This window comes from Cotesia glomerata, linkage group LG5, assembly GCF_020080835.1.
Source record: "Cotesia glomerata isolate CgM1 linkage group LG5, MPM_Cglom_v2.3, whole genome shotgun sequence".
Classification (NCBI taxonomy): Eukaryota; Metazoa; Arthropoda; class Insecta; order Hymenoptera; family Braconidae; genus Cotesia; species Cotesia glomerata.
Window position 1 is genome coordinate 11,072,307 of NC_058162.1, and position 22,849 is coordinate 11,095,155.

Genomic DNA, 22,849 nt, shown 5'->3' on the forward strand with positions numbered 1-22,849 from the left:
CAATAGCGATTCCAACACAAAATTAATAATTTTTGATTTTTTTAGCTGAACTTTCGCGTTTTTCAAAAATTTTTAACTTCCCGCTAAGAAAATCGAAAATTTTCAAAAAATCGGGAAGTTATTGTTTTCACCCCGTTTTGAAAAAATCGAGGTTACAACAGATCTCGACGTTTTGAAGCCCTAAGAAGCTTTCCTGACTATTTTTACGATGATGCCCGTACGTCTGTATGTGTGTGTGTGTGTGTGTGTGTGTGTGTGTGTGTGTGTGTGTGTGTGTGTGTGTGTGTGTGTGTGTGTGTGTGTGTGTGTGTGTGTGTGTGTGTGTGTGTGTATAAACCTCTTATAACTTCTGAACGGCTTGACCGATTTGATCGCAGTTAATGTCATTCGAAAGGTCTTCGCCAAACTTAGATTTCCTGGAAGTCGGAACCGATTCGAACCAGTAAATTTCGAGAAATCGCAAAAAAAGTGAAAAAAAAATTTGTTTTTTTTTTCATTTTGTTTAAATATCTCCGAATTGGCTGAACCGATCGACCTCAAAAACTCATTAGCTCTTAACCTTGAAAACCTGCATCGATCACCACGAAAAGCGTCAGAATCGGTTGATGCGTTCGTGAGATATCGTTGTCGAAAAAAATTGAAAAAAGTGTTTTTTTTTTGTAATAACTCCGAAATGTTTCATCAGATCAATTTTTATGTTCTGAATTATTTATAGAGCTTAAAAAACTACATCTGTCGCTGCCAAATGCGTGAAAATCGATTAATTCATTCAAAAGTTATAGCAGTTTGAAAATTTAAAAATCGTGTTTCATCGAACTTTGATAAGATTTTTGAGCTCAAAGAATTCAAAAGCATAGGAAAGCTGTCTCCTTGAGCTCGGAGAGTTCAAAATAACATATAAATTGTATTTTTGAGCTCGAAGAGCTCAAAAACGTCATAAGTGCAATTTTAAGCGCCTAGGTATGGAATTAGCGGGAAGTTGCACGGATGGCCTTCAGGGTGAACCGTTTTCCTAATTTTTTTTTAAATCATCCCTTAACTATAGCGAACAAAACAAAAAAAAAATTTTCAATCGGTCCACCCGTTTTTGAGTTTTGGCGAGACTAACGCACAGCAATTTATTTTTATATTTTTTTATTATTCGATAATAATTGATGATAATGATTTTTTTAGCTAAATTGTTGGGTTTTCCAAAAAAATTTTTTTTCTGAATTATCTCTGAACTACAGCAAACAAAACAAAAAAAACAATTTTGAAAATCGGTCTAGCCTTTTTTGAGTTTTAGTGAGATGAACACACAGCAATTAACTTTTTTTTTTTTAATTTTTTAGCTGAACTTTCGAGTTTTTCAAAAATTTTTATTTTTCTAAACCATCTCTGAACTATAGTGAACAAAACGAAAAAAAAATTTTGAAAATCGGTCCAGCCGTTTTTGAGTTTTAGCGAGACTAACGCACAGCAATTTATTTTTATATGTATAGATATTTTACAAATATGAGATTTATTATTTGTATAAAATATATGGAAAAATTCGTGTGGGTATTCATTCAAATGCAAGGTCTCGATAAGTGTAACTCCAGGATGAGCTTAGATCATTAAAAATATCATTAGTAGACAAAATAAAACGTCATTTCTTCGTTATCGACATTTTTCAAGATATAAGCTAATCCTAATATTACGCTCATCGAGACCTTTCATTAAAGTATGCACACGATTTTTTTCATATATTTTATATACCTATATGATATATCTCATAATTGTGGAATAATAAAATATATAAAAAATTCGTGTGGGCTATATAAATATTACTTAGTGTAATATACTATAGTGTAATATAGCTATAGGCTTAATTTATTCAAGTTAAGAGAAAAATAAATGAATTTAAATAATTTTAGCTAGAAATAAAGCTATAGAATTTCCAAATGTAGTCTATATTTACACTACTTCAATGTCTGATCGATCGGGTCCGTAGATCTCATTTTTTAAAAAATCGAATTTTCCCGGAAAAATGTCAAAATGGCGAGGTGTCCCGAGGCGGGGACCCATGCAGGAAACCCCCAAAGTTGACAAAGGGGCCAGGCTTGGGCCAGTACTGGGAAACCTAGCTTCGGCGTACCTGTATTGGCCCATGCGTGAGCCAGGCTGTTTAACCCAGCCTTGGCCATGCCAATGATTATCCAACCTTGGGCCAAGACTGGCTAACCCAGCCTTGGCCATTCATTGGCGACCCAAGCGTGGGCCGAGATTGGTTAACCCAGCCCCAACCATGCCAATGATTATCCAACCTTGGGCCAAGACTGGCTAACCTAGCCTTGGCCATTCATTGGCGACCAAAACGTGGGCCAAGACTGGTTAACCCAGCCTCGACCATGCCAATGATTATCCAACCTTGTGCCAAGACTGGCTAACCTAGCCTTGGCGATTCATTGGCGACCCAAGCTTGGGCCAAGACTGGGCAACCAAGCCTTGGTCGGCCCAATTATTACCCGAGCCTGGGCCAGAACTGGGTCACTCAGTCACGGCCACAATGATTACCCAAGAGTTAGCCAAGATTGGGAAACCTACACTGAAAAAAAATTAACTTGATTCAAGAAAAAAATTTTTGAACCAAGAAAATAACTTTGAAGAGTTTAATTGTCTTCAATCAAAACGAAAAATTCTTTAATTAAATAAAATTTACTTAAATCGAGAAAAATTTCTTAGTTTAAGAATTTTTCTACTCAAATCAAGAAGATGAAATTCTTAAAAATTATTTACTTGATTTGAGTAAATTTTTTTTTCTTTGTAGCCATGGGCGCTGAATGGCAACCCAGACTTGAGCCAGAATTGGGTAACCTAGCCTTAGCCATTCAATGGGAAATTCAAATTTAATAAATCATTAAGTAATAGAATTTTATACAGTAAATATTTATTGTTTAACGAATATTTGCTAACAAATTCTAAAATTTAAAATTTATTATTTAACCAAGACAATTGCATATCGTCAAAATTGATATAGTCTTAAAAAAATTGAAATATAATAATTTACAGTTGAATTTTTAATATTGATAATTTTAAACATGAAAATTTATCATAAGATATTAAAAATATACAGAACAATGTACAAAGTTTAAAGTAATATAAGAACTTGACTCTTGCATTTTTTTTAATTATAATAAACATTTGTAAAAAATAGTTAATTTTCATCGAAACACAATATTGAATAACATAAATTATATAAATAATAAACCGCCACACTTCGTCACCATATAGATTTAGCTTATCAGAATAATGAGATGTGCATCAACTTATCGGTCGTACGGTGTAAGGGTTAGTTATCAGTCTGGCAAGCGCGCGGCTCGGGTTCGAATCTCGGTTAGAACGGATACGATTTTCACTTTATTTCTATAATTAGCAACAGTTAGGTTCGAATTTACTTTACTTACAAAATAAAATAAAAAAATAACATCCAATAACAATAATTCTTTTTTATCATTTTTTATCAAATGGCATGGGCCAGACTTGAAAATTAACTATGGCTCAGCCCTGGTAACCAGGCATGGGCCAGTCCTGGTAATCAGGCGTGGGCAAGTCTTGGTAACCAGGCTTGGCCCATCGTTATCATCCCAGACTTCAACCAAGACTGAGCCAAGCCTGGCTTACAAGCTTGGCCCAGACTTTTACATAGTTGGGCCAAGCATGGGTCAAGCTAGGCCCCGTGGTACTTTCCTCTATGGGTGTTTGAATTATTTGAACTATTCGAACAATTCGGACTATTCGAATTATTCAAACTATTAGAATTATTCGAACCATTCGAATATTCGATTCGAATTCGAGGCGAATAATTCGTAAACTCGAATATTCGCACACCCCTAATATATATATATATATGGACAGATCCATTCATTTTCGACGAAAATGCGCACGTAAGCCAGCAATTTTGATGTCGATTTTTTTCGAAAATAGGTTAGAAAAGAAAGTGAACTTATTCTATGAATCAATACTGAGATCAAGTTCGAAGATGAGCCGGTTAGTTTACGAGTTATGGATGTTTGAAAATTGTCACAGGGTTTTTATTCCCTGTGTGCGTCCCTCCCTGCGCCTAAATTTGGCAACAGATCCACACTCGGTGTGTCTCTGAATTTATTATTTTATATTTATTTATTAATTTATTCATTGAATTTATTACTATTAGTATTATTTATATTTGAAATTTCTAATATTATTGTTATTAATTTAAGAATTAATTTTATCTTTGTAACAATACTTTTTCCCAAAATTTAACTAAATTCGACCGATGGCGGAGATATCGGCTGGGTAGGGTATTTTACGCTCGCCCTTTTTAATAAATAATAAAATTAACCCGGAAACCCCTCAGGCTGGGTTAGTGCACATTTGGACGCCAGGTAATTTTTTATGAAAATTACCAAAAATAATAAAAATTCCAGGGGCCGCGCCGGACGATCAATTAACGATTTAAATTAATGAGAATGGAAAATAAATCACGAAATAATCAAAGTCGAGATTAGGATATTATTTGGAATGAAAAACAATAACTAAATAATTATAAATTAATATCTTAGATTATTTAGTTAAGATAGGAAGATGAGTCATAGGAAAAGAATCCGGGAATCAGCTTTCATACAGTAATTATTAATGGATCAGAAAATTTCAATAAAAATAAATAAATTATTTATTCAAAAACGAAGTTACTTAAAACTAAATTTATCCTTTAAATAACAAAATAAATCCTTTATGGAATTCTTGATTAACATATAAATTTTTCTCCAACTTATTTTACAATATTGCGTTCGAGAATAATAATAACCGCAATCAAAACAATAATCGTAACAGTAATTAAAATTTAAGAATATTAAATCTGAATTGCGCTTGAAAATAATACTTGTAATAATAATTAATGTTTGACAATAATAATTGTCAATGACGCAAAATAATAAACCCAATTTGACAATAATAATTATAAACATTGCTGACCGTATCGAGGACCCAACACGCGGCTTTCGGGACAGGTACAAATATTCCCTTATGATAATCCTTACTCGCTACGGGATCGACCCGATCAATCGATAGTGATTTTAATTAAACAGTAAAAGAATAATTTATTTAAGCCAGGAGACAGCGGTGTGCGGATATTAATTGATCTCAACTTGTGAGTACTCACCAGAAAAAGGAAACTCAACCCAAGGCACCAAATCCACACTCCTTACAATAGCGGAGGTCCCGCGTGTATACCTCACACCTAGCGGGCCACCGCGCGTCTGCTCAATTTTTGTCACCGTAAACCGTTCGAGGCCTCGTGTTCGACAACAAGGGCCTCTCTAGCCATTTTCCCTAATTCAATGAACTCTTTGCTCGCGATCGATATTGTAGAACCTCACCCGTGCGAGTAAAGGCTATGATTTATCACTCATAGTAAAATTAGGTACTATATGCCAATGATTTACGGCAATGCACACAAGTAATAATAATAATAATAAATTACAAATAATTCATTATAAATGTCTGAAATAAAGATAAAATTAATTCTTAAATTAATAACCATAATATTAGAAATTTCAAATATAAATAATACTAATAATATTAAATTCAATAAATAAATTCATAAATCAATATAAAATAATAAATTCAGAGACACACCGAGTGTGGATCTGTTGCCAAATTTAGGCGCAGGGAGGGACGCACACAGGGAATAAAAACCCTGTGACATCTTTATTTCAGACATTTATAATGAATTATTTATAATTTATTATTATTATTATTATTATTATTATTATTATTATTATTATTATTATTATTATTATTTGTGTGCATTGCCGTAAATCATTGTCATATAGTACCTAATTTTACTATGAGTGATAAATCATAGCCTTTACTCGCACGGGTGAGGCCCTACAATATCGATCGCGAGCAAAGAGTTCATTGAATTAGGGAAAATGGCTAGAGAGGCCCTTGTTGTCGAACACGAGGCCTCGAACGGTTTACGGTGACAAAAATTGAGCAGACGCGCGGTGGCCCGCTAGGTGTGAGGTATACACGCGGGACCTCCGCTATTGTAAGGAGTGTGGATTTGGTGCCTTGGGTTGAGTTTCCTTTTTGGTGAGTACTCACAAGTTGAGATCGATTAATATCCGCACACCGCTGTCTCCTGGCTTAGATTATTTATTCTTTTATTGTTTAACTAAATTCACTATCGATTTATCGGGTCGATCCCGTAGCGAGTAAGGGTTATTTTAAGGGAATACTTGTACCTATCCCGAAAGCCTCGTGAGGGTCCCTGAAATGGCCAGCAATTACTAATCACAGTACTACACTTACATTAATCATTATTACGTTCGTAAATAAAATTGAAAGGCTAATATCTAAAATTATCGTTTATATTGGTTTAATTGTTTGAAATCTATTATATTTCTTCCATAAAGTATTTAATTTGTTCTTTGGAAAGTAGATTTAGTTTTAAGTAATACCGTTTATAAATAAATAATTTATTGTTATTAAGATTTACCGATTAAACAATGATTTATTTTATGTAAGTTAATTCCCGGATTCTTTTCCTATGACTCATCTTCCTAGTTCAATTCGTTAATATAAAATATTATTTTATAATTAATTATTTATTATTTCTAATTGTAAATTCTGTCTTGACCTTGACTTTAGTTACTTTAAGATTTACCTTTTCATTCGCATTAGTTTAAATCGTTAATTGATCGTCCGGCGCGGCCCCTGGAATTTTTATTATTTTTGGTAATTTTTGCATAAAAATTACCTGGCGTCCAAATGTGCACTAACCCAGCCTGAGGGGTTTCCGGGTTAATTTTATTATATATTAAAAGGGCGAGCGTAAAATACCCTACCCAGCCGATATCTCCGCCATCGGTCGAATTTAGTTAAATTTTGGGGAAAAGTATTGTTACAAAATTTTTTTCATTTTCAAATTCAAATTTTAAAATTTTCTCAATTTTACTGATAGAATTTTTTAGCCGTAAAAGATTGCTTAAATCTATTGAATTTATCTTGAAGTTCGAATAATTATCTTCAATTAAGCAATTATTTGTCTAATGTTAATCATTTTTTTGATGTTTATAATGATTGAGAAAATTTTTTAAATTGTTCAACAAATTAATTTTTGCCCTATATCTTCGAATGACTCATATTTTATGACGAATTCTATTTTCCCTTCATTTGGATTTGAAAAATCTGCCGATCCATGTCAGGAGCGGCTGAATGGCGCTTTTTACCATTAAATATAATTGTAATTTATATGTTATTTTCCTACACTATACTATTGTTGCCGCTAGACCCTCTTTAAATAGTAATGCAATCGTTTTTATCAATGAAAATGTAAATTCAATTACGGCCATAATTGAAATCCTTTCTCTATTTTTGTAGTATTAAGTAATAAAAATAAACAATCTTTCTGGTTCATGGCTTACGTTATGACATTACGTTTTATTCGCAGTAATTTTGCAACAGTAATCACCTAAAGTATTTCACGTATAATAATAATAATAATAATAATGAAATTGCTCCTCAAATGACACTGGTTTTGTTTTAATATTTTTTGTTGTGTTATAGAGTTAATCTAATTTTTCTTTTCATAAATTAGTCTCTTGAGTGAGGATAAAAGATTATGACTCCTCTCTTGGGTAAGAATAAAGAAATGAAGGACGAAACTAATAAACTATAAACGACATAGAATTAACGAAATAGACTAAAAGTAAAACGGTATTTCTTGAATTCAGGTCATGATGACAAATAATTAATACAAGAAATTTGTAGAATTTGTACATACATGATCTTAATTCTCTACACTGAAAAAAAAAAATCTGAAAAACGGTTGACCCTTTAACCCATAGAGGAAACTACCACGGGGCCTAGCTTGGCCCAGCTTTGGCTCAACTATGTAAAACTCTGGGCCAAGCTTGTAAGCCAGGCTTGGCCCAGTCCTGGTTGAAGTCTGGAATGATAACGATGGGCCAAGCTAATTTTCGAGTCTGGCCCATGCCATTTAATAAAAAATGATAAAAAAGAATTATTGTTATTGGATGTTATTTTTTTATTTAATTTTGTAAGTAAAGTAAATTCAAACCTAACTGTTGCTAATTATAAGAAATAAAGTGTGAAAATCGTATCCGTTCTTCTAATCGAGATTCGAACCCGAGCCGCGCGCTTGCCAGACCGATAACTAACCCCTACACAGTACGACCGATAAGTTGGTGCACATCTTATTATTCTGATAAGCTAAATCTATATAGTGACGAAGTGTGACGGTTTATTATTTATATAATTTATGTTATTTAATATTGTGTTTCGATGAAAATTAACTATTTTTTACAAAAGTTTATTATAGTTAAAAAAAATGAAAGAGTCAAGTTGTTATATTACTTTAAACTTTGTACATCGTTCTGTATATTTTTAATATCTTATGATAAATTTTCATGTTTAAAATTATCAATATTAAAAATTCAACTGTAAATTATTATATTTTAATTTTTTTAAGACTACATCAATTTTGACGATATGCAATTGTCTTGGTTAAATAATAAATTTTAAATTTTAGAATTTGTTAGCAAATATTCGTTAAACAATAAATGTTTACTGTTTAAAATTCTATTACTTAATGATTTATTAAGTTTGAATTTCCCATTGAATGGCTAAGGCTAGGTTACCCAATTCTGGCTCAAGTCTTGGTTGCTATTCAACGCCCATGGCTATAAAGAAAAAAAAATTTACTTAAATCAAGTAAATAATTTTTAAGAATTTCATCTTCTTGATTTGAGTAGAAAAATTCTTAAACTAAGAAATTTTTCTCGATTTAAGTAAATTTTATTTAATTAAAGAATTTTTCGTTTTGATTGAAGACAATTAAACTCTTCAAAGTTATTTTCTTGGTTCAAGAATTTTTCTCTTGAATTAAGTTAATTTTTTTTTTCAGTGTAGGTTTCCCAATCTTGGCTAACCCTTGGGTAATCATTGTGGCCGTGACTGGGTGACCCAGTTCTGGCCCAGGCTCGGGTAATAATTGGGCCGACCAAGGCGTGGTTGCCCAGTCTTGGCCCAAGCTTGGGTAATCATTGGCATGGCCGAGGCTGGGTTAAACAGCCTGGCCAACGCATGGGCCAATACAGGTACGCCGAAGCTAGGTTTCCCAGTACTGGCCCAAGCCTGGCCCCTTTGTCAACTCTGGAGGTTTCCTGCATGGGAAGCCATTTCTGAAACTTCCCGCTATGTACAAAACGCGTGAGAAATTATCAATTCTGTTTTTGAGCTCTTAACAACTTTTAATTTTTTCGAGCTCGAAATTCTTGTGGTTGTTAAGAACATATTTTTTTTTTAATTTTAAATTGCAATATCTTCCGAACGAATCAATCGTTTTTGATGGGACTTGAAGCATTCGACGCAGTTTTTCAAGCACAAAAAGATTATTTCTTATTTGTTGAACGATCTGAGAAGAAATTTTGAAGTTATGTAAGAAAAATGAATTTTTCCAAATTTTTCGACAACGATTTCTCTTGAACGACTGAACCGATCTTGATGCAGTTTGCGGCAATCAATGTTGTTTTTTAAGGTTAAGAGTAGATTAGTTTTTGGAATTGATCAATACATTAGTTAAAAACTTTTTTTTGAAAATTTCATTTTTGAGATTTCTCAAAATCTACCGAGCTTAATTGATTCAAACGTGAAATCTAACAGCAAAGGAACTCCTTCGAATGCCACCAACCGAGTTTCAATCGGTCAAGCTGTTCAAAAGTGATAAGGAGTTTACACACACACACACTGAAAAAAAAAGTTTTCTACGCTTCACTATCCGTTGTATCGTGAACGGCATATTCGCTATAATCAGGGAACGGATCCTGACGGTCGCGATCTAAGCTCGAAGCGCCAGTGTCTTCGGCGTAAGTTCCAAACCTCATTTGTCATTGTTTATCGACAATTATTAAGTGCATGGTGATTATTGTCGTAATTATTATTACTGGATAAAATATTTAAAACTTGGCTTCGATCATATAAATCATTATTTGAAACATCAATAATAAATTATGCAAAGTCAGTTTCTCCTTCACCGCTAGGTGTATTCAATAGATCGCTAAATTAGCAAAACGGATAGTGAACATAGCCATCCTGTGTTTCGTAACGTGCGTATAGACAGTCGCGATACTGTATCCTGAAGCGTAGAAAACTTTTTTTTCAGTGTACACACACACCGATTTTTTGAAAACCATTGATTTTTATAGCGGAAAGTTAAGAATAATTTTGAAGAGCTTGATTTTCTGATTTAAGAAAAAAAATAAAAGTAAAGAAATTTTTATTGATTAAAATGAATTTCACTTGATACAAAATTTTCGTCTTGATTCTAGAGAATGAAACTCTTCAAAATGATTTTCTTAGTTAAAAAATTTATCTCTTTAATCAAATTAATTTTTTTTCAATGCACCCGAATGCATGTCAAAGTATTAATGAAATTTCGAAACATTTAAAGTTTAGCATTTACTCTAATTAATTTGTAAAACTATCAAATAAAAATGACAGAATTACTTGATTCAAGATCGAATAAATTAATTTGATTGCTTCAAAAGCTTAATATGGTTTCTTAAAGTATATTATGTAAGTCCTCATACATACACAAAAAATAGATTCACATGATCTATTGGAAAAATTATTTTTGAAGCAGGATTTGAACCTCCGTCTAAGAAAATTAGAAATACTTTTTTCAAGAATACCTCTTATTTTTCAATTGATAGATTTTTGATCAATTATTTTTTACTTTTTAGCCAAAAAACTGTTTATAGGTCTTCAAAAAAATGTTTTATTTTTTCGAGAGTTGTACGCTTTTCGATTATGCACAAGAATTATTTTCAAAATGCTAGTAGCAGTGTGCTATAGTTAAATAAATTGTTAAATGATTATTTGGATCAGTATATAAAGAAAAAAAAAAAATTAAAAACTTCATAAATGGAAAGCTAATACAGTGCTCCCTCTTTTAGAATATTTTAGCTGTCTCTAAATTTTTTCATTAGTTGCTAACAACACGGAAAGAACAATAAGTCACTGTACATCCTCGTATAGTATACTCCGTGATATCTATAGTGGAAAAGTTTGGAAAATCCAAAAGTGCACGCCTCATAACGCTCATTCATTGTTTAAGAAAAAAATTAATTGTGTAATTTATTAAAAAAAAAAAAAAAAATTTTATAATTAAGTAATTTCTTACAGAGTATTTTTTATTTTTTTTTTTAAATATCGGCGCCCTTTTTTCTTGTCATATGCGCACGCAGTCTAAAAAAATCTAGCTTGATCAAGTGGCGCCATAGTTTTTACGTGACAAATAAGAAAAGTTCGTTGGGCTTTGTAAAAAATTTAATTAAAAAAAAAAATACGTAAACTAGGCCACTGATATGAAATACGGACCCAGTTCATCGAATTCTTAAACTAATAAAAAAGGTCCGGTCTTGAAATATCAATTTGTTCGGGGGTAATCGTTGGTACATCCAAAATGGGGTGACATCCGGACGTCCACGGAAATTTTTTTTCAAAATAGTAACATGAAATGATTTTAGAAAGTAAAAGATGGTTTAATTTAAGTTTTTTCGGTGTACATCTACTTATATCATTGTATAAGTGTAATATGGTTGTGATAGAGGCATTTAAAGATCACAAAATTGCTTGACCTTGACGAATCGAGTATAAAGCACAACCTCACGCGCTTCGCGCTATGAGGCGTGCAAAAATTTCAGACTATAGTCAATATCCTTCAAAGTACACTAAATTATTTTTGGACTGTACTCCGTGAAGTCTCCGATTTAATCGATCAATTTTTCTGGTTATATCGCGTAAGATTTCACGGGATATAATCTGAAAAATTATTTCGTGTAAATTGAATTATACTCGGTTGAAATTTGGATTATGCCCACGGTGACTCCGCCATTTTTTTTTTTAGTGCCTGCGCACTTAGCATTATCATATCTATTATGTATTTTAAATATTAGGTTAGTCAAATATTGTTTTAAATAATTATTACATACATTAAAAACATTTAAGGAGCATTAAAGCATAATTTTTCCGATAGTTTGGGGTTAAAAAATTTTTTTTTCTTTTCTTAGACTTTTCGAACTTAAAAATGTTAACCTAGGAAAAAAATATTTTTACATATCAAAATATATAAATAGTCACACACTCATATAATTCACTGATTATATTTTAATTAATGTCCAATATGCTGATTGACTATAACTCACAAATTATAAACAGCACTTTACGCGCAGGCGCTAGAAAAAAAATTTAGGAAAACGGTTGACCCTGAAGGCCATCCCTGTAACTTCCCGCTAATTCCATACTTAGGCGCTTAAAATTGCACCAATGACGTTTTTGAGCTCTTCGAGCTCAAAAATACAATTTATGGGTTATTTTGAGCTCTCCGAGCTCAAAGAGATTGCTTTCTTGTGCTTTAAAGCTCTTCGAGCTCAAAAGTCTGATAGAGATTTGATGACACGATTTTTTGAATTTTTAAACCGCAATAACTTTTGAATGAATAAACCGATTTTTACGCGGTTAGAAGCATTCGACGCAGTTTTTTAAGCCTCACAAAGAATCTTAAATTTTGAATTTATCGCGCTAGGAATTTTGGAGTTATTCCGAAAAAACACTTTTTTCGGTTTTCTTTCGTTCACGATATCTCTCGAACGAATCAACCGATTTTGACCAGACTGGTAGCGATCGACGTGGTTTTTTGAGGTTAAGAGCTGATTAGTTTTTGGAATTGAACCTTTAAGCCGTTTAGAAGTTATTCCAAAAAAACCACATTTGAAAAAAAATTTTTTTTCAGTTTTTTTTAAGATTTCTCAAAATCTATTAATCTGAATTGGTCCAGATAGTTTTCAAAATCTAAGTTTGGTCAAGCCCTTTCGAATGGCACCAACCGCGATGAAATCGGTCAAGCCGTTCAAAAGTTATAAGCGGTTCACATACTTTCACACACACACACACACACACACACACACACACACACACACACACATACAGACACCATGACAACCTCGCGGGGATAGTCAGGGAAGCTTCCTGTGACCTTCAAACGTCGAGATCTAATGAAAACTCGATTTTTGCAAAACGGGGTGAAAACAATAACTTCCCGATTTTTGAAAATCTTCGATTTTCTTAGCGGGAAGTTAAAAATGGTGGAGTCACCGTGGGTATAATCCAAATTTCAACCGAGTATAATTCAATTTACACGAAATAATTTTTCAGATTATATCCCGTGAAATCTTACGCGACATAACCAGAAAAATTGTTCGATTAAATCGGAGACTTCACGGAGTACAGTCCAAAAATAATTCAGTATACTTTGAAGGATATTGACTATAGTCTGAAATTTTTTTCACTATAGATATCACGGAGTATACTATACGAGGATGTACAGTGACTTATTGTTCTTTCCGTGAAGAGAGAAAAAAAAAAGATAACCTGTTATATCTTAGGGAGGGAGCATAGCCATGGTGCCTTAGTTCGATTTCCGATCAGATTCGTAGAGTTCCCAAAATAGCGGAAATAGATGAAATATTACAGGACGACAATAACAACAACAACAACAACATCAAATAGAATTTACCACAATCGATTCCGCCATCGCGGCCATCATACCAAAGATAAATCCAAGTGTATTTATAAAACACCACTTGTGGTATTTAAATGATGAACTAGCTATAATTGCATTATTTGATGACAATGTCTCAGTGGATATTAAAAAAAAAAATTGTTGATGCTAAAACGGGAAGGATTCGCAGCAATGAATCATATCGGTTTCTAATTGATGAAAAAGATTTTGATTGTTATTAATAAAAGATTTAAGTGACTTTGTCTCAAAAAATTCTTTGGAATTGTTTAAAAAATTTGATTTACTCTATGAGTTTTTAGAATACGATTCCTGATAGGGCCCAGTGATAAAAATTATAATGAATGTTTGAATTTTTTCAAATTATTAAAAGTATCTAACGACGTAGCTAAACGAGGAATCGCATTAATTGAAGAGTATAACAACTTTTTCACAAAAGATGAACAACAATTGCAGTACCTTATACAATTTGTACGAAAGCATCGACAAAGTTATCCGAGTTGCGATAAAAAAAGTCTCTAACGAGAAGAAATGTAAATTTGTAAAAAGCATAATTATACGATAAATTGTAAGTATGAACAAAAAATATAAATGTATTATGTAAAATCACGTACTTGTTGGTTCAGATTTTTTACAAATCCTTACAAGAAATGAAAGAATTTTTTTTTGTCTTAAATTAAAACTAAAAAAATTAGGAAAATGGTTGACCCTAAAGGCCATCCCTGCAACTTCCCGTTAATTCCATATCTAAGCGCTTAAAATTGCACTTATGACGTTTTTGAGCTCTTCAAGCTTAAAAATATAATTCTTGTGTTATTTCAAGCTCTCCGAGCTCAAAGATAGCTGTTCTATGCTTTTGAGCTCTTCGAGCTCAAAAGTCATAGCAGTTTCGTAGAACACTGTTTTTTGAATTTTCAAACCGCAATAACTTGTGAATGAATCAACCGATTTTTTCGGGGTTCTGGGCATTTAACGCAGTTTTTTAAACTCTTTGAAAAATCTTAGAGCGCGAACTGGTCAGACTGAAAATTTCATAGCAATTCTGAAAAAAACTTTTTTTTCAATTTTTTTCGACAACGATATCTCATGAATGAATCAACCGATTTTGACCAGACCGGTAGCGATCGACGTGGTTTTCTGATGTTAAGAGCTGATCAATTTTTAGAATCGGTCGGTAAAGCAGTTTAAAAGTTATTCCAAGAAAAACCACATTTGAAAAAGAATTTTTTTTTAGTTTTTTTTTTTATTTCTCGGAATCTACCGGTCCAAGCCAGTTCAAAATCACAGGAAATATATATATATATATATTAGGGTGGGTCAAAAAAATCGATTATTTTTTTTTTTAACTTCTTACATTGAAAAGTTGGTTCTCAGGCACCTCTAGAAAATGCTCACCAAATTTGAGCTCTTAATATTGATAGGAAGGTTATGCTCATCACAGTTTTACATTTTTTGATAGTCTCTTATAAAAAAAATCATATCTCACTATTGATCAATTTTTTAACCAAATTTTGATACATATTTTTGTAGAAAATTAACTATTTTAAAGATATCCGAGATCAAAGTTTAAAAAATTGATCAAAAAAAAATTTTTTTTTTTAATTTCCTACCACATTAAATGTTTTAAACTTTGATCTCGGATATCTTTGAAATGGTTAATATAATCGCTTACACATATCAGATCTTTTTGGTAGATCATTCAATTTTGATTTTTTTTTTTTCGGTCCCATTTTTTTTTTTTACTTTATTTTTTTTTTTTCGGTCCCATCGTGAATTCTTGTTGGAAATACCCAAAAAAAAATTCCCTGAAAGTTTGAGCTCTTAATATTAATTAACGTCCTCGACCAAGGCATGTGAATATTTCCCATTGAAAATACACAAAAACTTTGATTTTTAATTTTTGAATTTCTAAAGCTCAGCGGCATTTCATGGGATCACTTTGATCGAAGATGGTTTTTTCTAAGAATTGAACGCTCTACAAAAGTGCCCATTGCCGCAAAGTCGTAACTCACACTGGCGAGGCAGTACGGGCCACTGAACCTGATTTTTTCATAAAATTGGCGTTTTTTCGCATTTATCTCGTAAATATCAAGAGCTACGGAAAAAATGTGAATGACAAACTTGTAGAGAATTCAATTTCCAACAAAAAAAGTCCTATGGACCAAATCGCTAAGATCAATATTAAGCGAGATATTAAGCCTTGAATATATTTTTTCGTGAAATTTTGGCCGATCATTGATTTAAACTTATTAATATCTTGTTTACTTTCTCTGTTTTTTATATTTTTTCTTCAATATATTTTTTTAAGGCTAGAAAACTAAAGCAAAATTAATAATCTACAATATTTAACCTTTAATGATAATAAACATTTAAACAAACTCTTTTCTCTTTGTTTCTTCTCCGTCAGTAGGTACTTAATAATCTAATGGCAACGTTGCGATGTAACTAACATTGCAGTGATTCCCCCACCAGTTGATAAACAACGTTTGACAAAAAGTACGCGACCAGCGAAAGCTCAGTCATTGTCCGCAAATCGAAAGCCTCTCTCCTCTCCAAAAATCCCCTCTTTTACGTAACCTTGAATTCCCTGGCGGTTTCATGCTTACGGTAAATCCGCGGTGACTCCATAGTGAAAAGATGGTCGATTCACGGTCGTTTCACGTGACGGCTATTTCACTATCTAGTTAGGGTTGTAGTACGGTGAAATCACTGTCGAAAAACAGTATATTCGTTCTATTGCGTCACTAACTACGGATAGTAGATAAATGTTGACTTATCAGCAGTTCTATGGTGAAAAGACCGTTTCTAATTCGTGGAACTTTAGCATTTCTGTTGTCAGTATGGCGTGCTTCTACTGCGGAAAAATGATTTTTTCAAAGTGAACACCTCATAAACTCATAGTGATATCACTGTGGACCTACTATGGTTCGATGATCGTTCGACCGTCAACTCACGGTAAAATAAACTTCTTTTCACGGTATATACTCGTTCGTTTTCTTCCGGACAAATGATGTAAATGCTGTTCAATTATTATTTTATAAACAGTGTAGAGTGCTGAACTCTATTGATATTTCACATTAAATTTAGTTATTTGTAGTTAATTTTCAGAATAAAAAAATTTTTTAAATAAACGCTTTAAAAAATTTCATTTACAAATTAATATTTTTTCGCTCGATTAAAAAAAAATAACACGTCACTTATCACGGTGATAATAAATTCAAAAGAATCCATGTATATCATCAATGCAAGGCCACAGTTTATTTCAAATAACTGTTCAGAAATATATTTAAAAAATGTCAGCGTTAAAAGCTGAAAAAACATAATAACTTACAGAGTGATGAAAAAAATATTTATTTTTTGACACTATTCGACAGTTAATAAATTTAATAATCACATCAATATTTATATGACAAACACAAATGAAGGAAAGCTCATGAAATAAAAAATTTTAATTATATGTTTTTTTACAGAATCAGGATATTTCAAGATACCATGAAAAACGTCCTTAATTATAATGGTATAAATATAAAAGAAAATTTCATCAACTTTTAATTAAAACTGCCTGCCCCTGTCTAAAAATATTCATTCAAACTCACTACCATTTAGTAGACAGTCCCATGGCTAAGCGGTACAACGCTCGTCATGCTTGCTTGAGACTGGTGAGGCGTGGGTACGAGTCCCGGTGTGAGCTGAAATTTAATTTTCAGTGAACATCAGTGCTCATAACTCACGCCGGGTTGTACAGGCTTAGTAGTGTATCAATGAGTTAGTAATTAATAAGTTAAAAAAAAATCCGTAAATACTACTTAAAATTATTATTGTCCTAAAAATACTAAATTTTTCATTTTGGAGAATTTTAGCATTTTCAAATGGGATTTTTTATGAGTAGGTTATACAAAGGCGGTCAAAGGAGCGTTATTCGACAAAGGAAGGAACGTGAAACGAGGGTGAAACGACGGTGAAACGACTTTGGATTCACTCCTATTTTACTGTGTAACAACAGTGCTTTGACTGTCAAATAACTATACATTTATAAACTTTTTACTATGGTTTCACTCCATAGTTGCCATATAAAAATGTCATTTGAACCATTTTACCAAGGTCTAATAATCTGATATATACCATATTTTAACAGTAGTGAAATGAAACAAAGTCACCAATGTTTCACCGTGAAATTACTACCGTAATACTAAGTTCTCACTGTTGACCATAGAGGGAACTACCGACTTTCCATAGTATTTTCACCGTGACCACAAAACCGCCAGGGTTAGTTTAATAAATCGCCCGCCTAATTGCAGCGCTTTCTTTGTTCTTTATTGTGTGATACTAATGCCGCAAATATCGAGAACAAAGCTCAGTGAACACTGAATGTACTCGCGTCGCATTTGTATGCTTTACGTTGCGTTAGGTACATTTTTCTATCATTTTTATTCTTGTCAAAGATGTCTGAACAAATCGGAAATAGAGTTTATAATTATTTAATTGGATTTGAAATTCATAATATTAATAATATTAAGTTACCTTCGTGTAGGGATGTATTGAATCTCTTTATGTACAAACATCAATCCTTAAAATTAAGTATACGAGCAAGTGCTAGTAGTGTGATCAGTGATACGAATGCTATTTGGGCTAATCTTTTGATTCCAACTTCTCGACCTCAGCACAGTATTAAAAAATTGGAAAAAATTCACAGTGACTACATGAAACTGAAGAATCATCGAAGTCGTGCAAAGACATCGAAAAGACAACGAACAAATGTGGAACAGTTTAGCAAACGTCTTGATAAATTATTTGACATTGCAAATTGTGCTGCACTAAAAAATTTACCGAAAAATTTGCAGCAATTTTTGACAGATTGTCGTAAAGGAAATAGAAATATCCATCTACCAGCAATTGACGTTATACAGAAGAAACTTCTGGAAATCTGTCTGCGATGGAAGTAGAAACTCCCAATAATGAGGAAATTGGTTAGTTCTAATATTATAATAGTTTTGTTTAATTATATTTGATTTGTTTAACATTCAGCTAATATGTTTACTAATTCACTGTTAACATTTTTCATTTCAGGAATGAAATTATCCCAACAGTCGTCCTTAAATAGTTTCTGTAGTTCCATATCAAATTCCAGTGAATTGAAGCGAACTTGTTCAGACTTTGAAGATACAATGCCAGCGCCTGAGAAAAATAAAATTGATATTCTGACTTCGGAATTAGTATTAGCACTAGATAGAACTAAAACTAGTAATAGAAATGCGATGTACATCATTTCTGCTGTTATTCAAAGTTTAGGACTTGAGATTGATAAATATAATTTAAGTTACTCCACTATTCGCAATGCGCGTATTTCAAAAAGAGAAGAAATTGTCGATACGATCAAAGAAGAAGAAATTTTTGATGACTCTCTCGTAGTGCACTGGGATGGAAAGATGCTTCCTGCGGGAAATGGTCAACCAAAAGCAGAACGATTATCAATACACGTTACCGGAATAAATACTGATAAAAATTTAAAAACTCCGATTCTCTCTGATAGCACAGGTGAAAGCCAAGCTCCAGCGATTTTTGAAACGCTGATAGAGTGGGATCTTTGCGATAATGTTAAAGCAATGTGCTTTGATACAACTAGTTCAAATACCGGTTAGTTAATGTTGTGGTTGAATGAATTTATATCACAGTATTTGTTTTTTGACTTGGAAAGAAATTTTCAAATAAGAATTTGATTAATTTTTTTAATTATTTTTACGAATGTTGAGTTAAAATATAAGCTGAGTCAAAAATTTGAATAACTGATAATTAAATAACAGTTTATCAATAACTAATTCTTTGTTTTAGGTTGTTTTAATGGCGCATGTGCATTATTAGAAGATAAAATTGGCCGTGACTTATTATATCTTGCTTGTCGCCATCATAATTCTGAATTGATGTTACGAAATGTTGCAGAAGTTGCTTGGCCAGTGACGAATAGTCCAAATGTACCAATTTTCAAAAGACTCAGAGATAATTGGGAAAAAATTGATAAATCTGCGTATGAAATCGGCACAGAGGATAAAGATATTGCACTTATTTTAAATCAAAAGAAAAGACGATATTCTTGACTTCATAGAAAATCAACTGAAGGTATTAATTAATTCATAAATAGTTTTACCATTGAAAGAATTATTATTTATAAAGTTAATTTCTTTTTACAGTCATTAGATCTTTCTGATACACTGATAGGAGGCCTTGTTAAGATTTAATTAGCTTTATTAACTGTTAATAAATGATTTTTAACATCATGGGATTTGATAAATATTTATTAACAGTTAATTAGTATTCATTACGTAGAATTTATTAACTGTTAATAAATATTTATTAATTTATTAATAGTTAATAAATATTTGTTAACTGTTAACAAATATTTATTTAGGATAAAAAGCAAAAATAGCAATTTTCTTTTGACACTTTTTATAACCCTATAACTGGAATACATTGATAATAATTCAATTCACTTAATAAATTAACGTTTTTAATATGTAAAAATATAAAAAATAATTATGAGCTGTGATAGAATTTGGTAGTTTACAATAAATGTTATTATAATGTAATATAATTAATGCAAATAATTTATAAGGATGATTTTTGTTTATAAGCAACCTTCATATCATATGACATTGCAAGCCAAACAAATTCACTCAACCAAGTATTTATTAACTGTTAATAAATATTTGTTATCTATTAATAAATATTTATTAAATATTATTAAATGTACTTTTCTCTCTAATAAATATTTATTTAATGTTAAAAAATATTTATTAAATTAAATTATTATCTTCAAATAAATCAAATTATTAATAGTAAATAAATCCTTTTATCAGTGTAGTTATTTTGCATACTTCGATATAACTCGAATTTTTAAGTGATTTAGTTTTATAAATTTTGCCTTTTTAAATAATATTTTTTACTTTAAAATTCTATAAATACCTTCTTTTCTGGCCGCAATTATTAAATTTTTCTTATTTTTTGTTAGAATCATCATCCGAGAAATGATTACAAGGAGTTTTTGGAGCTGAGCTGTATCTTTTTGGGTGGTATCAAAAGTCATAGAGCCGAATTTAAAGCACCTGGTGCTTTTCATCACGCACGGTGGTTATCGAAAGCTCTCTATTGCTTGAAAATATATATGTTTAGAAACCAGTTTAAAATGGGAGCAAACGAAAAAAAAATTTTGCAGAAAATATGTGTTTTCATCGTAATATTTTATGTAAAAATATGGTTTACTGCTCTTAATGCAATAAATGCTCCAAACTCGGATTTGCAATTAGTAAAAGATCTTATTGACTACAGAAAAATACATCCAGAAATTGCAAATGCAGCACTCGATAAATTGTCTCGGCATTTGTGGTACTTACACGAAAATCTTGCTTGCTTAGCTCTTTTTGATGAAACTGTGTCAGTAGAAGAAAAAGTAAAGATCGTACAAAAAATAAATTCCCAGGTAGCGGTCAAAAAGCCTAATAAACGTTTATCAGTCGCTTATGAAGAAATAACGTCGTTATCTGAGAAAAACATAAGCGATTTTGTTAATCCAAACTCGTTGTTTATTTTTGAACAATTTGAGCTCCCCTATGAATTTTTGCATACAGATCCAAGTTTGTGGGAATCAAATCTTGAGTATAAACGATGTTATGATACATTCAAAAAGTTAAAAGTAGTAAACGATACTGCGGAAAGAGGAGTAGCGCTAGCCGAAAGTTTTAATGAAGTATTGACTTATAACGAAGATGAAAGACAAAGAATTTTTCAAACTGTTCAGCACCATCGATCTCAATACACATCGTGTAAAAAATCACAATATATTGACAATGAATTAATCTAACAATTCATTTTTCTGCTTTCAATAATAATTAATTGGTATTGTTGTTTTTATTTTTATTAAATAATTATTGTTGTTAATATAATTCGAACTATTATAATTTAATAAACTGTTAATAATATATAAATTATTTAAGTGTAATTGAATTCATAAGTTTTATGCAGAAACTCGTAAATCCATTATTTATTAAAGATTCTTAAGATATAAGCTTTTATAGTGTAAGATACTTATCATATCCTGTTTTTCTAGCCTTAAAAAAATATATTGAAGAAAAAATATAAAAAACAGAGAAAGTAAACAAGATATTAATAAGTTTAAATCAATGATCGGCCAAAATTTCACGAAAAAATATATTCAAGGCTTAATATCTCGCTTAATATTGATCTTAGCGATTTGGTCCATAGGACTTTTTTTGTTGGAAATTGAATTCTCTACAAGTTTGTTATTCATATTTTTTCCGTAGCTCTTGATATTTACGAGATAAATGCGAAAAAACGCCAATTTTATGAAAAAATCAGGTTCAGTGGCCCGTACTGCCTCGCCAGTGTGAGTTACGACTTTGCGGCAATGGGCACTTTTGTAGAGCGTTCAATTCTTAGAAAAAACCATCTTCGATTAAAGTGATCCCATGAAATGCCGCTGAGCTTTAGAAATTCAAAAATTAAAAATCAAAGTTTTTGTGTATTTTCAATGGGAAATATTCACATGCCTTGGTCGAGGACGTTAATTAATATTAAGAGCTCAAACTTTCAGGGAATTTTTTTTTGGGTATTTCCAACAAGAATTCACGATGGGACCGAAAAAAAAAAAATAAAGTAAAAAAAAAAATCACCCTAATATATATATATGTATATATATATATATATATGAGAAAGCTCGGTTGTGAAAAAACAAAATATTAAAATTATTAAATGTTACGTTGCAATTAATCAATCTGACGTGGTATATTAAGTTAATTCATTTCAAATTCTCATTTGATTCCACTGCTTGAACAATCAAGAAAATAATGATGTGGTTTAATTGTCATGATATAAATTGAATAAAGAAAATAAACTCTAAAGATAATAATTAATGCTGATTTTCCGTGACCATTCGAGTGAATTTGTGATTCGATTAGTGTATGGTTGATTCGTTCGTTAGTTTTCGAGGAAGTAAAGTTAAGATGCGGGCTGTGGGCAATGAAAGGAGAAGAGATGGACGATGGCGCCTGCCAAGCTATCAATGTGACTCCTTGTACTTCGGACGCATATTTTTAGAAATATCAGTAGTATTTGTACCCAGAAAAAAATGAAACGAAACTGAGGATACATCAACTTTCTTAACAGGACAATAGAACCTATTGTCGACGTTTCAACGAGTCTGGAATGACATACTACTCCCTCGAGAACTGGGAA

At 31.7% G+C, this 22,849-nt stretch overlaps 2 protein-coding genes across 3 annotated transcripts in view; both read left to right on the top strand.

Moving 5' to 3' along the window:
- The window catches only part of LOC123264625 (matrix metalloproteinase-17-like), a 281,705-nt gene that overhangs the window by 56,721 nt on the left and 202,135 nt on the right, over positions 1-22,849 (top strand). The window lies entirely within an intron of this gene.
- Positions 18,517-21,508, top strand: LOC123264651. Its single transcript, XM_044728058.1, has 2 exons — positions 18,517-18,573; positions 20,610-21,508. Exons 1-2 carry the CDS (start codon positions 18,562-18,564, stop codon positions 21,456-21,458), a joined length of 861 nt encoding a protein of 286 aa, XP_044583993.1. The 5' UTR covers positions 18,517-18,561; the 3' UTR covers positions 21,459-21,508.